Source organism: Lissotriton vulgaris, chromosome 11, assembly GCF_964263255.1.
Source record: "Lissotriton vulgaris chromosome 11, aLisVul1.2, whole genome shotgun sequence".
NCBI classification, from domain to species: Eukaryota; Metazoa; Chordata; class Amphibia; order Caudata; family Salamandridae; genus Lissotriton; species Lissotriton vulgaris.
In genome coordinates, this window is record NC_141699.1 from 161,447,577 (window position 1) to 161,466,351 (window position 18,775).

The window sequence follows — 18,775 nt, forward strand, 5'->3', positions numbered from 1 at the left end:
ACAAAGGGCACAGTGCATGAGTACAACAGGGATGTAAAGAAATGCATACTACTAACATATGCCGGTTACAAAACAAGTAGAAAGAACCATCCTCAGATAAAAAACTCTAAAATGTATACAAGAATAAAATTGTGGGACGACGATGCAAAGCCCGGGGCATGGATAAAAATGTGCTCATCCTACGGGGGTTCATAACTTCAATCATCTCCAAACAATCTACTTTAGGTAAGCCCGGCGCATGTGCCACATGCAGTTTAAAAAGCGTGATACAGCAAAGACAATTGGTGGGTGAGTGTCGTACTTTAAAACCCTGCAGGGCACAAAGCCTAGATTCTTACATAGTTGGATTAACCAACGCTTGCGCGGCAGCCGATAGGCAGGACAGAGGAGCAGAACGTGTAATTCAGACTGCTCCTTATATTTACATGCAGGACATTCATCCGTTTGATCTCTCACCCATTTGCTAGTGTGTGCTGCAAGTGGAAGGGTCTCCAATCTCAGTTGCACATACAATTTCCTAGCCAATGGGGGTTGAATGAAGCCTAAAAAAGTTTCCTTGCTGTATACATCTTTTACTAGTAAAAATTCAGCTGTTACTCGACCCGATGAGACACTTTCTCGGATGGTCGTTAGCTTAGCTGTTCTATACAAATTGACTAGGTCCAACTTGGAGATCTTGGCACATGCTATCATGTGTGTTCTCCAGAGGTCTTGCTTGCCCAGCTCAAAGGCAAGATCCCTTATATGACACATCCAAGAGATTTTCTTTGTGGTACAAATAGATAAGAGCTCGGTTAATTCGGCCCTGTAAACAGACAGCTCTGGGGTCACCCACATCCTCCGCCAAAAAGTCAAAGGTCTCAGGCCGATTTCTTCATCTAAGGGCCTCATTCCCAAGTCCATGCGAAGGGGTGTAAGGGGGTGCTGCGGGGTAGGCCTATGAGCTGCTGCATGAAGTTATTCTCCACCTTTATCAGATTAGTGGAGAGGCAGTGCCCCCACAGCTCCACCCCGTATAGCGTGGCACACCTCGCTTGGGCATTATAAATTTTCGCCGCTGGTTTAAAAACTGAGTTTCTATACAATTTCACTATGCCGCCCACTGACTGCGTTAACCTGACCCTTGCTTTATCCAACTGTGGACCGCATTCAAAGTTCTCTGACAGGGTAACTTCCAAATATCTTGACTCTTTCCAAGGGGGTGCCGTGGTGCAAAGAAGGGTTCAGTGGGGTCATGTGAGGATGGTTGAAGACCATATATTTCGTTTTTGCAAAATGGATCTCCAGCCCTCGTAACTTGCAGAAATTCGCAACACCATCCAAAATGCGCTGGATGCCCATAGGTGATTTTGAAAGTAGCAGAGTATCGTCTGCAAACATCAGCGCAGGGACCTTCACAGAGGCTAACTTGAGGGCATTGTTGTCCTCGATTTTGTTAAGATGGTCGATAAGCCCATTAATAAAAAGGCAAAATAAAGTAGGGGCTAAAACACATCCCTGCCGTACCCCCTTTTGGACAGGAAAGCGGGAAGTAATTTCCCCATGCTTTCCACAGTGTACTTGTGCGAAATTCTCTAAGTGGAGCCTCTCTATGACATTTAGAAGGTATGGAAGGATCTCTAGGTCGCTCAACACCTTCCAAAGTTTTTCCCTGGGTACGAGATCAAAGGCCGACTTCAGATCATCAAATATTAAATAGAGGCTGCCACCCTCTATAGTCACCATTTTCCAGTAGAGTAGTTGTAATCTAAATATCTCGTCTATGGTTGACATATTTGATCTGAAGCCAGCCTGGTAAGGACTCAGTATTTGCTCTTCTTCCAGCCATCCATGAAGGTGTTCCAGAAGCACCCGGCCAAAGATTTTTTGGGCAATATCAGTTAAACTGATCGGCCGATAGTTGGAGGGTGAGAGGGGATAGCCTTTTTTTAAATATGGGTACAATCTCAGCCCAGCGCCAAGTATTGGGGGATTCATGCCCTTCAGCACCGCATTAAATAAGGCACACAGGTATGGAACCCATATTGTGGGTTATTCACGAAAAAGATCCCCAGGTAGTTTGTCTAGACCTGGGGCTTTGTTCCGGTGGAGCTTGTTTATAGCGTTTCTCACTTCAATCATAGTGATCTCTGTGTCCCCCTCGAAGTGGAACTCCAGTGCTGTGCTACTGCTGGCTATATTAGCAGGACCACCATCCCTGAGCGAATACAATGACTCAAAATGAGTCTTCCAGGCTTCGGTTTGGCTCGATTGCCAGTCTCCCTTCCCTATCACCCGAGCTCACTATTGAAAAAGGTTTTCAGGTCGTTGTCACTGAGGGCAATCCTGAGCATTTCCCACCTCTCAAGTTCCCAGTTTTTTTCCCCTGCTGGGTAAATCGTTTGTACCTAACCCTAGCAAGTTTGATTTGCGGCCTGTCATTGGCCTTGACCTCATTCAAAACATCCTGCTTGGTCTTACGACACTTGGCATTGAACCAGGGGCATTTATTGTGGCTGTTTTCTCTAGCACCCACCACGGGGAAAAAACATCCGCCAGCTTCAAGCAGAGCTCTGAGTGTATTTTCCCTACCTTGTCTAGATCCTTGGTGGGGCCCTCCACCTGGGCTGCCTCCCACATTTTGGCTATAAATGGAGTTGCCAACCGGTAGACTTTAGCCAACTTTGTAGGACACTGTTGGATGTGACCCCCATCTTACATTTCTTCTATTGTTTGTCACTATTAGTGCACTATGAATATTAGGGAGCACAGAGGATGATTTGGAGATGCCAAGATCCCATGATTTTGGGATTAGAATCAGGGTGTTGTGGTCGCTATCCTGCCTTTGCGTGATATGGAAATCAAGAATTTTATCCCAAAGTCTTGCTTCCACCAAAATATAGTCAATGAGGGAAGCTTGTCCTACTCTGTTGAATGTGGTCTGCCCTGGCTGGTCGGATTTGGTCCGGCCATTACATGCCCTTAGCGAGAAAGTTAGAGTAAGTGAATTTAACTGCATAGCCAGTGGGGACCAAACTTTGATAGGAGTAGTGAGGGGACTGGGAATAGACCAATAAAGATCTTCTGTTGGGGCTGAGTGTAAGGGATCAGTAAGGGGTTCAAAGTGGCAGTTAAAATCACCCCCTTCAATCAGCCATGTCCCTGGATCCAAAGTGGGAATAAACTGTCCCAGATGGGCAATGGTGGCAGATTCTTGACTAATGGTAACAGGGCGAGAATACACGTTGATCAGGGCAATTTTCGTCTTTGTTGGGAAGGAGAGCAGGACGCACTGGATGTCATTTGTGGGAGTTGTTATCTGCACCGCCCTAAAGCCAAGGTGGGAGCCTACCCTGATGGATAAGCCACCAGAGGGTCTCCCCCTCCCCAGTGATAGCTGAGATGTTATAGGTGGCAAACCCCACCCAACTGATCAGAATGCACCACCCCTATAGCCCTTTTGACTATTGATGTTGGGGGGAGTGGGGGAGTACTTGCCGTTTTGGCTGGAGCTAGGCCTGCCCTCCTCCCCATTTTGTTGCTTAGTGGCGGTTTAGTTCTCTAACTCACTCCGCTCTAAGTTAGAGTGACACTCAACTATCACCTACCAGCTCTGGGCATCTATTAGGTGGGAAAGCGACCAGGGATTATACGCTAGGACAAGGTACTAGCCGCCTCGTAAACACCCCCAGTATAGCACAACCAGCCCGTTTTGCAAACGGTAAAAGAGTCACTATAGTCTACAAGTCCTTAGTGCTCCTCGAATCACAGGTGGAGGCTGTCTGTGGCAGTGGTGACCCAGAGGAGTACGGTGGGTGCAGAGACAGTGAAGGGAAGCAGTTAAGATGATCAAAGTTCTACCAACTGGTGTTTCGGGAATGTTGGTCGGAACAACCAGGGGGGGTGGCCCTGCCCTGCCTCTTCCTGGCGATGACGGGCGCAGACGTACCTGTCCTTGGCCCGGGCATGCCCGTGTGCGTCTCGCGCTGTGGGGGGAGGGCGGGCCTTTTGTCCTGCCCCCGGGCGCGAGTGCAGCATCGCTGGCACAGGGGCTGCTGGGGGATGGAGTTCTGCCGTTGCCCTCACGGTGCGATTTGCAGCGTGCTGGCCGTTTCCCTCATGGCGTAATTTGGAGTCTGGTGGCTGTTTCCCTCACGGTGTGTGCTGATGCTGGAGAGGCGTTCCCCTCACGACAGTAAGGTGAGGCCGATATAGCCCTGGAGCGTTTTTTTATACATATATAGATATATTTTGTCATGATAATTAATAATTGTTCTATTAAGAGTTTAATATTTTTTTCTACATTCATGGGGTTACTCATAAAAGTAATGTGTTTAAAGTGACTTTCCTCACTCTTGCTTAGACTACAGTAGTAATAGTAAAATTACTACTGCAGTTCAGCACTTTCCTTTGCAGTTCATCACTTTCCTTACTGTTGCACTGTTTAGAGTGCAAATCGTAAACTTCGCCCCTCAGATATCCATCACGTTCCATACTGTTGCACAGACTGGAGTGAAAATAGTACATTTAGCTCTCCAAAGTCCAATTTTTTACACCTCTGAAGTCTAACACTTTCCTTACTGTTGCCCTGTTTGGAATAGAAATAGTAAATGTTACCCCTCTGAAGTCCAACTCTTTCCCTCCTGTCACGCTGTTTGGAGTGTGAATAGTTAGTTTTACGCCTCTGAAATCCAACCCGTTCACTACTTTTGCGGCGTTTGGAGTAGAAGTAGTACATTTAACCCCTCTGAAATCATATCCTAACATACACTGTTAATATTAGAGGATCAAAACTTGGCATGCGAAAAAAGGACTGAAATGCTGCCATCCTAGTTCCAATACTCATTATTTGGCTGCCATAGCTATATTGGGTGACTTCTACATTTTCTTTTTTTCTGAGGTTTATATAGTGCTAACTTGACCTGAAGGTGTCAGAGCGCTTTACATGAGCACCAGTTGCGCTACACAAGGACACATTCATTTTTGTTAGGCACGGGGAGATTACGTGATTTGCCCAGAATCACAGGATTCACAGGATTCGCCATCGCCACTTGAGCACCATTGCTGAGACACGAACCCGGTCCCCCAGATTTGAGGTTGACCACCCAAGCCGTTAGGCCACATTCTCTCCCCAATCTGTGTGCTACTTTTGATGTTATGCTTCACATAAGAATGTCTGCGTTTCCACAATATGAATTGATGAAGGTCACAAATTCATCAAGAAATCATTACTCCTTAGTTAGGCGGAATCGTCAGGCATTCGATACTTTCTCACGCAAATAGTGTAAACAGTCTTTCCAAAATATCCGCCCTGGATGGGCTGCCACATCTCCCAAACTGCCGTGCCTCCTCAGGCAAACGGATAATATCGAACAAAGTGGGTATGCCCCTTTAAAATCCCCATCCCGTTTGCGCTTTCTGGCAGCAAACCCCCTTTAAGAGTAGGAAAGAGTTCTCTGCCTTGAAAAAAGGGATTTTGTAAATAGATAACATATGGTTAATTCCTAGAACCAAATTACAGGAGAACTCTTGTGAAAAACAAAAACATCTGTTTGAACACTGAAAACAAATACCTGACCCTCAACTTGAACAAGAAGTTGTTGAACTGCATGGAATTAAGCCAGTGGAATAAATCCAGCTAGAGGGGCCTCCTCCTCTGCCACTACAGATGATTGTCCTCGGTCTCCCAGTGAGATGTGAGCTCTGCAAAGCAGTAACTAGAGATAGGTGTCAATACATTAAACAACACTGCAAGTACTGTGAAGGGATGCTTCACAGAATAACAAAAGTGTGAAATTCAGTCATTGTTAACCAACGTAACACGTCATTGCGCCCTGCCTCAGGCTTTTCTTTTGAGGATAATGTAAAGACATGTTATAGTGTATTCTAAAAGAATCTGTCCCTAAGCGCTGGCCGGCAAGAGTAGTGTCTGTAGTTGTAAAATTCGGAAATTGAGCAAGGACAACCTCAATAGGATGGTGAAGTGAATATCAAAGGTGAGATGCCAAATCTCCTGTTGAGATTATCCATATAGTCTAATGAATGTAAATAGGGAAGATTTCGATCAGGAGATTGCATAGAATCTGGAGGGAGCATTATAGGAGGCTAGCTCAGTATATAGTGTCCATCTATGGTGAGGTGCTGTGCCCTGAGTCCAGGCAACCCTCAGTGATAGTGTTTCGGTCCCTCAAAACCAGAGCTGTTACGGGGAAGCTGAGGAGTCAGTCAGTAAGCGTTTCACATAAGAAAGAACCACACTAGGTGAGTATAAAAATACTTTGTATTTATTAGCACACATTAGACGCTAACTTGGTATATCTCCTGCCCAGAGATATCAATTGCATACAAGAAATACTTTAGAAAGAGGTAAGAGGCATAGGGCTCAACCTGGGGACCAAACCCTATACTAAAATAGTAGAATGTGAGGTAAGTACCAAAACCAAATTAGTACCTAAGGATGGAGAACCCAGTGGAAACATGGAACCACGCAAGGTGAGTAGCCAGGGACCCCATAGGCGCCTGGGTGCCGAGTGCTTGCATCGGGTCAAATGTCCATAGGATAACACAGGATAAGTCACAATTGGAGTTTTACAGTTCTAGGACCCTTCCCAAAAGACCCGGAAGGAACCACTTGGACAAGGAAGGTTGGAGAGCCACCCCACCCATGAACCAGGATACCTACACCAGGGAGCCCAGGTGCATATGGGTGAAGTGGAGTCGCAAACGCCAATGGAGGTTCGTGGAAGATCAGCAGCTATGACATCTCGTGGACCAGGCCAGTGGAACGAGGACTTGAAATCCAGATGAGAAGAACCTAAAAACAATGGGATCAGAATCTAAAACCACCTGGAGGTGACTAGAAAGCACATGAGCACAATACCAGCCCTTGTCGGAGAACCTTTCTTTAGCACGGTGAGGATGAAGCAGCAGCTGTGGAGTCTAAGCATCACTGCAGGAGCACAGGAGTTGACCTGGAGCTGTCCAATGCCAGTTGATAAGTTCAGGAAGGTCAGTGTCCGGCAGGACCACCAATAAGCCTTGACGAACGCAAACAATGGTTTGCGAGAGAAGATGCTGTGTTGCAGGTCTGTGGGATTAACCCATCAAGGGTCAGTCAGGGCCAGTCCTCAACATGCAGAAGAGCCAGCAGTAATCAATGAAGCACCCTCAAGGATACTCTGGCAGCAGGCACAGGGAGTCTCAAGGAAGCCTCAACAGCACACAGGAGATGAAGGCCCATGATGCAGAGGACGTCGTTCTTTGGGCTGTGCAGTGCTTGATACTGGTGGTTCTTGGAGCTTGAAGATATTTCATATAGAGAGCCAACAAGCCATGGTAGAGACAAATAGCTGTGGTGCAAATGGAAGTGGTTCATGTCAGCTGGAGAGGGATTACAGTTGCCCAAGTGGCTGGGAAGACTGGTCAGGCGTGTGGAGGCCCTATAAGCCACCACCTGTTTTGCAGAGCAGGGCAATGTCTATGGGACAACTGGATAAGCAATCCAGTCATCAAAGTATAGGTGCCTGCTGATGCAGGGAAGTGACTCCTTTACTCCAAGAGAGATTCCGTCTAGCTGAGATGCAGCCCTTGGTGACTCAGAGAATGCACATGTAAAAACAACAGTTGATGGACAGAATGCAGAACAATGTCATACATTCACCCCAGTATAGAGATCTGGGCCTAAATCCATAGTGTTTTTGCTCACCATACCATTCCAGTTTGAACCCAGCCATATGCAAATCTATACCCTGTACCCCATAGGAACAGTCCAGCCTGAACTGCCAAGCCTGGGCCTCCTTGGACTGGAAACTAACATCCTACAAGTCAGATTGCACGGACTAAATATCACCTCCTACGCAACGAAACCCAGCTCATCCTCTTGTCAGAAAACCCCTCCATCACCAGACCCTACTTCCACAGATGTATGATGAACGTCACCGACTGGATGAAGGACAACTGTCTTAAGCTCAGCTCGGGGAAAACAGAAGTCCTCTTCTTTCGGAGCAAAACCTCGCTGTGGAACTAGGCATGCTGACCTGCTGAACTTGGCCCATCCCTCACCCCAGCAGACTCCACTTGCAACCTCTGCATCATCTTGGACAACAAGCTATCGATGAAGAAACTGGTAAACGCAGTGTCGTCTGCCTGCTTCCACATGTTACACATGCTCCGCAAGATCATCAGATGGCTTCCAGTCCACACCAGAAGGACATTCACACATGCCCTTGTCACCAGCAAGCTGGAAAATGGGAACACACTCTATATAGGAATCACTGCACGCCTCCTGAAGAGACTACAGACATTACAAAACTCAGTGGCAAGACTAATCCTTCACCTCCTCAGACAGACCCACATCACACCGCAACTCAAGAAGCTGCACTGTATCCCGATACCGAAGAGATGCCAGTTCAAGATGTTGATCCACACATACAAAGCCCTGAACAACGAAGAACCAGTTTACATAAAAATAACACATGACCATCCATCAATTGACCAGACACCTACGATCCGCTCCCCTCTTCTTCGCAAACACGGAGGTAACAGCGGAGAGCGCTCCTTCTCACCACTGGCGGCCAAGGCTTGAAACAACCTTCCCCTGCTCCTCAGGTACGTCCCATATATCCAGGAATTCAGGAAAGGACTCAAGACCTGGCTGATCCAAACCTCAATTCCCGATAGACAGCTAATTAAAGTACCAATATTAGGCTAGGTAACAGCACTCTTAATAGGAAGATGTGTATGATCTGTTTTGGAATGGTAACCTAGGAGAAATTATGCAATAAGAGTTGTAAAATGTTGCATATAGATAATAATACATATTGGAAACAACAGCTCTGAGGATGAGATGAAACTCCCAAATGTGACTACTGTAATACATTAGAACAGCTGCTCAAGTACACTCCTTAACTCAAATCACAGAGGAAAGATGTACATAAATAATATGATAGTCTAACATTTTGAAGGCCACAGAGTGGTCCAAAAAAGACCAAAGTGTAAGACTGCCTTTGTCACAGTATCTTCTTTTCCAACCTTCTCATTAATGTGTTCTGATTCTGTGGAGTGGCCTGGGCCGATACTTGCAACCCTAGACTCTCAAGGGCAGAAGAATGTGACCGCCAATTAAAAAAAATATTCTGCAATACCTGTTTTTAATATTTGATTCCTTGGTATACAGCTACAGCTACACAGTTCAGAACAACAGGCTCCAATACATCAGGTCCAGTGCTCCACTTGTATCTTCAGTGCTCAATAAACGTTGTGAGAGGTCGAGGTTCCAGATCTGCACATCTCCGCTAAGGGCACTCACAATAACTCTGGCCGGGATTCAGGTATACTTCTGGCTTGAGTTCAGGAACTTTGGGCAACACCTTAAAATAGGATGATCTGTAAATCATGGACCCCCAAATCACCCAAGCATCAAATCATGCATACTTCATATAATGGCCCAAAGGGAAATGCCAGCCAACCTTTCAACACTAAAGTTAGATCCCAAAAAGGCAAAGTACCTTCTGTTGGTGCAACTAAATAACGAAAGGCATCATGTTCTCCATGGTTAAGTATGCTGCAGCCTATTGTACCCACAGTGATGCAATTGGCAAAATCTTCTCCTCCTGACCCATAGTGGAAGTATTGCTATCATTTTCACCACCTCATTCCTGTTCTCGCGCAGCACTTTGAGCATCAGTGGAAATGGTGGAAACACAAAAAGCAGCTCCCTCATCGTGGCATGTATCAAAACATCTATTCCCCATGCATATGGAACCCTGACACATTTTTCTGGTAGCACTACAGAAAGGGATTCTCCAGAGAGCATCCAAACTTTCTGCAAATGCCCTGTAATATTTCCCTCCATAAGCAACAATATTGGGAGTAGGGAAACACTGTTCCACCCATCAATTCCTCACTAGTACTTCCTTGAAGTGCAAAGCACTTGCCGAAGATCCTTTAAATTCCTGATTCTGCATCCCCAAGAAACACTTCAAGCCTCTGTATGGGAACATGGTCCTTCGAAAATATATTCAGTTGTTCATGTGGGTCTCCTTCAGCCAAGGCCCATCAAACGGGCGATGGAGCCACGCCCCTCTCCTTTTTCTGGAGAAGAAAAGTGTCAGTCAGGCTGAGCAAAGTTCAGTCTGACAGACACTCTTCTTGTTCTGGTCAGGCAGCCAGGAGCTAGACATGTGCTAAATGTGCAGGTGCCTGGCTGCCTGCTCTGAACTTTTCCAGGCTAAGGATTTAACAGCTTGTGTTCATGACTTCCTCAGCCTGACAAAAGTGCCTCGAGGCCCTCCCCACTGTGACTAGGGAGAGCGTCACTGATTGGCTTGGACCTCAGCGCTTCAGTTTTAAGTCCTAAAGTGCCAAGGGCTGAGTGTCAATCACTGGCACCTCCTAACATGGTGGGGTCAGCGAGACTCACTGACCCCATCCAACTCTGTGATGAGTGAGGACCTCCTGCCTTCTCTCCCTGGCTGACCTAAGATCAACTAGTGAGAGAAGGCAGCAGTCCCAACCCTCCTGGGACCGCTGAGGTTTTCCTCTCTGGGCTTTGCAGGACAGGCAAGTTTTATGTTTTTTAATGTTTGGTGCATGTGTGCGTATATGTATAAATGTATGAATTTGTTGTGAGCGAGTTGTGAATGGGTGTTTGTGCACGTTTGTGACTGCAAGGGTGTGAGTGAATGTATATGTGTGCCTCGCCTGCCCCAAGCCCTGCCAAAATGATTGTCCGCCACTTGTCTTCTTTAAGCTCAGCATAAATCAAACTGCTAGAACAAGGAACGTACAATTCTGGTGCTCTCACTTGACTGAGTGACTTGTAGAAAGAGGAAGTGGGTAACACTTATACCGAAACAGTGCAAAGGAGGTAACAAATGATGGTGCTTTTCACCGAGAGGACATTGAGACAGGACTGTTGCAAGGCAATAAGATACTAGAAAGGAAAACTTATATTGTTGAGGGCATATGGAGCGATGGATAAGAATAACTCTGGCAATGTGTGTAGTTATGAAATTAACATAAACTGCTGCTTTCCATGAGGGAGGAAAGAAACAAGGACTGAAGGTATGACTCTTTAGCAAATTGTGTGTTAGATACCAATTTGGTCACTTATGAGTACTAATTTATTATCATGCTTGTTCTTCATCGTAGGATGCTCACTGATAATCATAACGTGCTTGTGGTGACCCCAGAACACTTCTTTCATGAAGAAGGTGTCATTAAGTCTTTAGCTGGATTAAGACACTTCTAAGTTCGAGAATCATGTGTCACCTTCAAAGTAAAAAACAGGCCAGCCTTTTGCTGAATATTTCGTTCTGAAAATAGCCCATTTATATAGTCCAAAGGCTACATTACATCACCGAGCTGAAAGGTGAGTTACACCACTAAAATTAATCTCTAAATCTTTCCATGAGAGAGAAAAGGCGCCTGTCCGGTCAAGAGTACACAAATGCTGAAAAGCATACACTGGTCCTTTCCTTTTACCTATTCAGCAGATTGCATTTCCCATGCACCATACTTGCAATTTGTCTCATAACCTCGGTTTCTTTTTTCCAGTTCGTGATCAGTGAATCTCAAAAAAATTCAGGAGGTTTTCACCTTTTCTTTTTTTTTCTCTTTAGCATTCCACTTTAAATGTTGAATTTTTCCAACTTCATTGGAAGTTTTCAGTGGCTGTGAAGATTTTCTCTTCTTTTTCATCTCTATGAAAGTAATTGTGCTTCACAAATGCTTTAACTATTTGTCAAGTGCCCCACCTGTGGGAGGAGCAAGTCACTCTGTGTGTGTCGTCTGCAATGCCCTCCACATATTCCGATAAAGAACGAGAATTTTTTGTAAAACAAAAACAAAAAGAGTCACGAAGGGGATCAAGAGGAGGGTCATCTCATGGGAAAGCAAGAGAATCTCAGGGAGAAAGAGGAAAGAAAGAAACAGCAATAGTAAACCAGAAAGTAGGCTCTGTCTACTGAGTCTATGCGTTCTTCTGTCAAGGACCCCATAAGAGAGAGCTCTAGAGAGATTAAAAGGCAGAGGCACTATCATCATTGTTCCAGGCACTCCTGCCACGTCCATGAACATCATCTGGCATCCAGGCATGGTGTGTCACCAACATGTTCACAGTTCATTTCCACATCCCAGTCCCTGTGAGGCACAGAATGGCTCACTATCAGGTCAATGCACGGTCTTTTACCTTCAAATTAAATTAAGCTCCAAGGGCTTTTTTTTTAAGTGCCTGGCGACAGTGATAGATCCTCTTCATAAACAAAGACTTTACATCTACCTTTACCTTGACAAGTGGTTGATAAAATAAAACTCCCCAGAGATGGCATGTCAGGACTTTAACACCATGGCCCTGTGATTGCATCACCTGGGTCTACACATCAACACCGATCCATGTATGAGTTCTCAACTACATGGGAGCAACACTGAATACAGAACGGTAAAGAAGTGTTTACCATTTCACAAAAATGTCAATAACGTCAATCAATCAATCAATCAATCAGTAATCTTATAAAACGCATCTACTCCCCCGTGAGGGTCTCAGGTGCTAAATGGGGGGAAAGGGGGTGGGTTTGCGGTTCAGTTGAAGATGAAAAGTCTTGATGATCATCTAAATTTACCTTAGGATTTATGAATACTCTCAAAACAGAGAAAACACCCTTTACTTGAAATTCCTAGGTCTTCAAAGAGTAGAGGTTCGTATTATGGTGCCTTCAGAATAACGACAATCCAATCTCCTTTCAGGAAAATGTGATCATTCGCTATCTTCTTCTACACCTGGCTAAGTTGAACCTTCAGTTTTGATTAAAGCCCCCTTGCTACCATGATTGCATACAGAAAAGGACCTTCCAAGAGGTCATTCTTAATGATGCGAGTAATAAAATACTTTTTAGAGGGATTAGAAGACATTTCCTCCAAGACACAAACTTCTTCTTCATGTGAACTTAATTTGGTTATCACCAAATTGATGGCTCCTTCTTTCAGGAAATACACAAGGCCTTGTGCAGCACCTTTCATGGAAGATTGCTTTCTTAGTGGCAATAGCATCTGCAAGAACGGTTGATGAGCTTCTGCTTTTTTGCAATAGATACATAGTATTTCACCATTTGAGAGTAGTTTTGAGGAAAACATTCTTTCTTAATGCCTAAAGTAATTTCTGACATAAACCAGATAATATATCTGCCAGTATTTCTAATGGCAAAAAACACAGTTGATGGACAGAATGTAGAACAATGTCATACATTCACCCCAGTACAAGGATCTGGTCCTAAATCCATCGTTTTTTTGCACTCCACACCACCCTGGGTTAGACACTGGCTATATGCAAATCAGCTCTGACCCTGTGCCCCATGGGAACAGTCCAGTCCGAACTACCAAGCCATGTCTTTCCCAGACCGGAATCAAGCATCCAAGGACCGGTTTCTGGCTATCAGCCTTTATTCAGCCTGGATAGCTTGACTCCAGTGGTGTGGAGAGCCTGGGACTCACGTCTGAGTATAACCAGCACACTCGGGTGAAAATTGCAAAAAACACAATTGATGGACAGAATGTAGAACAATGTCATACATTCACCTCAGTACAAGGATCTGGGCCTAAATCCATCGTTTTTTTGCACTCCACACCACCCTGGGTTAGACACTGGCTATATGCAAATCAGCTCTGACCCTGTGCCCCATGGGAACAGTCCAGTCCGAACTACCAAGCCATGTCTTTCCCAGACCGGAATCAAGCATCCAAGGACCGGTTTCTGGCTTCTCTGGAGCTAAAATGTTTTTAAGTCCCAGGTTTTCAGTGGTGCTCGGAGAAGTCCAGCAGGACACAGCCAAGGGTTCTAGGACCCCCAGAAACAGCACTTGGGTATCAGGACACACTGCAGCAGAGGGGAACATCAGGGTCCAGAACAGGTCCAGTTGGAACTGGTCAACTGTTCATTTGCAGGAAATATCTCTGTTTTAATGTGTCACAGGGCGGGAGGTCAGTCTTTGACCATTGGAGTCCACTTCTTCTTTGTCCAGAGAACTGTTCCAGTCCTTTCCTTCTCCCCTTGTACAAAGCCAGTGAGCCCACCTCAAATGTGTGGCCAGTGAAATGAGCATCCCCTCCTCTGTGGTCATTCCAAACTCGTTCTGGGGCATCACTTAAGTGGTAAGAAAACCGAAAGGACGTGAAGTCACCAGCCAGCCATAGGATATGACCCTTAATACACAAATTGGCAGAGGGTTGATGGTCGAGACTGAACGTTGTATCAAAGGTCAATTAGTGTTACAGTTGACCGTATGATAACATTGTATTTGTTGAGGGAGATACAAAGCAATGGATATTTGATAGGTGATTGTCTCACTCTATAATAAAATAGCGTCTAGGGCTTTGCAGTTTAATAAAGTATGTAAATGGGATTTTGCGTTTGATTTTCAGGTTTAATTGATAACAGCAATTGTAAAATTAGAGAAAATGGTGTATGTTGATTGGCTCCTAGCCGGTTGTTATCCATTAGGGAGATTCATAGTCAGAAAGTGAGATAAGCAGAAAACAGTATGCCTACTTGGCATGGAGTAGGGTGAAGGAGGGCCCATTCGGCGTTTTCTTGTTCCCTCTTACACCACCCTTGGTCAGTAACTCCCTGTGAGAGGATCCGCACCTCTGGATAAATCACCTGTGCAACCCTGGCCTATCTAGTTTGTAACTAAAGGGCACCTTGACCATTTAAAAAAAATGTTGACCTTGTTTTCATTTCTTCTTGCACTTAAATTGAAGATATGTTAACTCCTTTAAGTGCGTCTCCTGCGAAAATGTACCTCTTTTCATTTAATTCCAAATGTATTGATAGGAAAGAAAAACATCAGGGAATGCCTTTTACTACTAGTATATTTACAGCACATTATTAACTGGTCACTGAGTTTTTCTGGTAATGGTGTTTTAAAAGCTAATGTAGTGCAATGACCGTAACAAAGTGAGAGCGTTTTCTTTCCGTGAGTATTGTACAGCTACCCATAGCGTGTTTTTTTTTACATTTTATAGTTCTGTTCTCTGTTCTTTGGAGCAGTTTCATCCAATCAGCAAGACGACCTCAATATGTCATCCTATAGTCTGGCCACAGCAAGCGACAATGAAGAAGATTTTAACAATGGTCAAATCTCGCAAACATTCTAGTGTATGCTTCTGTGATAAATAATGTTGCTATCCCACATATCACTTAATCAAAATTAATTTCAACTGGTGACGTACACAGTTGTTTTATTCTCCGCTCCTTTAGAAAGAAATCCACACATTGAGCATACGTTTTCCCCCAAAGTTTGTATTTATTTTTCTGTGATTGTACTAGGAGCAGCTGTTGGCAATAATCTGACTGACTCCTTTCCAATATCTAATATTTAGGTTTAAAGACGCAAATGCATATATTACATTATATGTCAACTCAATAACCTTTTTTTGGGCCGGTGTTTTCCCAACTGCTCTTGCAAACTCAGTTTATAAAACAATAATTCAAATGTTTGTATGCTATATTCATTTTTTTTGTGTAAAATGACTGTATGCTATATTTGTTATTTTATTTGTGCCTGTTATTTTAGCAGTTTAACATTTGCTGAACATATGCACATTTCACATACTTCTAGGGCTATTAAATATAGTTTTCTCAAACTTTAAAGAGTGGCTTTATTTTAAAGACTGAAAATATTAAGACAGAAAGCATAACTTTTCCAAATCATTGTTAACTCTCTGATAAAGGCTGACAGACATTACTGAGGTCTTCTTTGTCATAGTCCTTACAGGTGAGTTTCATCTTCCTACCCCACAGACATTATTTACCAAGCTCGACATCGTACATTTCAATTCCAAGCTGCCACCTATCCATCAGTATTGAAATATATAATTTCCTCCTAGGCACTTCCTGCAATAATTAAGCTCCCGGACCCCTCTTTTATTCTTGCCTGGGGGGCAGAGGCTATTAACCCGCTGGTGAATCAGTTGCTGAATATCTCTCTCTCGTTAGCCACTATACCTACCAAAGGGAAACATGAAGGTTATCCCGTTGCTTAAAAAATCCAGGGAGCCAACCAACTTTAAGACAATTTCCCTCCTCCCGCCTTCTCTAAAGTACTAGAGAAACATGTACAGCATCAGATATCATCATATCTTGGAAGGAATAACCTACTGCATGCCAGCCAATTGGGCTTTCGCCCTAATTACAGTACCGAAACAGTGATGCTGGAGGTTGTTGATTCCATCCGACTTGGTCTGGAAGTGGGTGACAGGGCACTGCTGGTCCTTTTAGATCCATTAGCAGCTTTTGATATGATCTCTCACCATACTCTGTTGGCCCGTCTCCGCTCAATAGGTATTGGGGGCAGGCTTGGAAGTGGCTGCATCTTTCCTAGAGGGGAGCGGATATGAGGTATGGTGCCATCCCTATTCGGCCAAATCCTGCAATCTTAGTGTTGGTGTCCCTCAGGACTCTGTCCTGAGCCCAACTCTGTTTAATATTTACATCACGCCTTTGGCTACTTTGGCAGAATCTTTGGGTGCAAAAATTGTGTCATTTGCAGATGACACCCAGCTGCTGTTCCCGTAGAAGAACAACAAGCCCTGCCCAGGCAAAAAAAAATCACAATTGCCTTTTGGCGGTGTTTGTGTGGTTGTCCATGAACCAACTTAAATGTAATGCAGGAAAGACAGAGCTACTTTTTTTGGTTCAGATGCTGAGGCACCCTGGCAGTTCTTCTGGCCATCTGACACTGCACCCCTTCTTATCAAAAATCAGGTGGTGAAAAACTTGTCCTTTAAATTTTACAGTCAATTGTTATTCCATACCCAAGTAAACTCAGTAGGGGGCACCTGTTTTGCCCTCCTTCGACTTCTTCGGAGGTTTCTGTTCTTACAGTCCTTAGCAGCCAGAGAACAAGTGAATCAAGCCCTGATCATCTCAGACAATGGGAACTGTAGAAATCAATAAGTCTGGTAGACAGCTCTTGTAGTTGTAGTTTATTCTTCAAATTACAGATTAATAAATTTCAATGTAAGTCTTAATATAAGCCCCACCAGGAGCAGCCTCCTGGCTGCTCAGCCCATCTTCTCCAACAGCTCCACCTTCAAGTACAAACATCCATAACATTCCAAATGACATCATATAGCTAGAGCATCAGGCAGAGAACCAGGGCCAGGGAGATGCATTACATAAGACGCAGATTACTACACATTTTCCCCTTTATAGTATTTAACAAAATGAAATAGTATACACACATATAAACCTAGGAAGAGAAGATACACATTCCAGAAGTAAACGTAAAAGAACACCATAATAACATGAGCCAAACTCTCCTTATGTAATAATAATAATAATGTAAAAGCAATGCAATGAGAAAATAGTAATGTAAGTAATAAAATAGCCTTCCCTATGTAATAATAATAATAATGATGCAATAGTAATAATGTAAGTATTAAACAGTAAGACGGCCTTCTATATGTAATAATAATGATAATAATAATAATGACATAGTAAATGTAGTAATAGTAATGTAAGTAATGAAGTAGTGATATAGAAGTCGTGAACTTAAACAAATGGCAGGACTAGGGAATACCATACACCTTCTACTGACTGCACACCTTTAATATACTGTTCACTTACCAAGAACACCCTCTACTGCATACTATTACAGGACCAGGGAAATTGACATATCCTCTAATGCACATATTATAATGTTCCGTCTGCATACTATTGCAGGACCACACACACATTAATACACAGTAGCCTCCCAATAAGAGAACACATACCTCCTCATAAAGGGGGAATCCACCTCCCTATGAACCACCAAACACAGTAAGCCAAGGGGGAATCCACCTCCCTATAAACCACCACACAGTAACCTCCCAAGGGGGAATCTACCTCCCTATTGCCACACACTCGCAGTAACCTCTCAAATAACTGTAAAGGGGGAATCCACCTCCCTATAAATCACACATTCGCAGTAATCTCCCAAATAGTTATAAAGGGGGAATCCACCTCCCTATAAACTACACACTCGCAGTAACCTCCCAAATAGTTGTAAAGGGGAATCCACCTCCCTATAAACCACCACACACAGTAACCAAAGGGGGAATCCACCTCCCTACAAACCACCACACACAGTAACCTCCCAAGGGGGAATCCATAACATTCCAAATGACATCATATAGCTAGAGCATCAGGCAGAGAACCAGGACCAGGGAGATGCATTACATAAGAAGCAGATTACTACAGGAACGTCTTGACTATGGGAATGGTCTCTATTCAGGCAGGCCAAAATACCTGATTGATAGTTTGCAGCTGGCCCAAAATGCAGCGGCCCAAACTATTTTCGGGCCCCCCTGTGACACTTATGTGTCAAGCATTCTAAAGAGTCTTCACTGGCTGCCAGTAAGGAAGAGGATTATTTTGAAGATGCTGCTTGTGACCCAGAAAGCTCTCTACCTAACCGGCCCAGGCTATTTAAACAAGCTTTGGAAATGCAATAGGTCTTGGATTTATTTGAGTTTGAGCTAATGGCATTGTAAATGGCAATGTCTTTTCGCCATGAGTTATGGAGTGTACGCATGTGGTGTGTAGTGGAATTATGTGGGTTGGATTTGAATTGCAGCAATTGTGGCATGCTGCGCTTTAGATGAATATCTTTAAAAGTAAAGTGTGCCATACTGTGATTGCTACAATAGTTAATTGTGGATGTGTTAACAATTGATGTGTGTACTGATGGCTGATGGTGTGTGTGTGCCTGTAGAAATTGTGCACTTATGGCTGGTGGTGTGTGCGCCTGGTGAAAGCGTG

General features: G+C 44.2%; 1 protein-coding gene across 1 annotated transcript in view; it reads left to right on the forward strand.

Annotated features, from left to right (window-relative positions):
* The window catches only part of RAD9B (RAD9 checkpoint clamp component B), a 636,801-nt gene extending 621,635 nt beyond the window's left edge, over positions 1-15,166 (forward strand). Inside the window, exon 11 of the mRNA XM_086942453.1 lies at positions 14,998-15,166. Within this exon, the coding sequence (XP_086798579.1) occupies positions 14,998-15,129 (132 nt within the window). The 3' untranslated portion in view covers positions 15,130-15,166. The remainder of the gene's footprint in view (positions 1-14,997) is intronic.
* Positions 15,167-18,775: the final 3,609 nt, after the last annotated feature.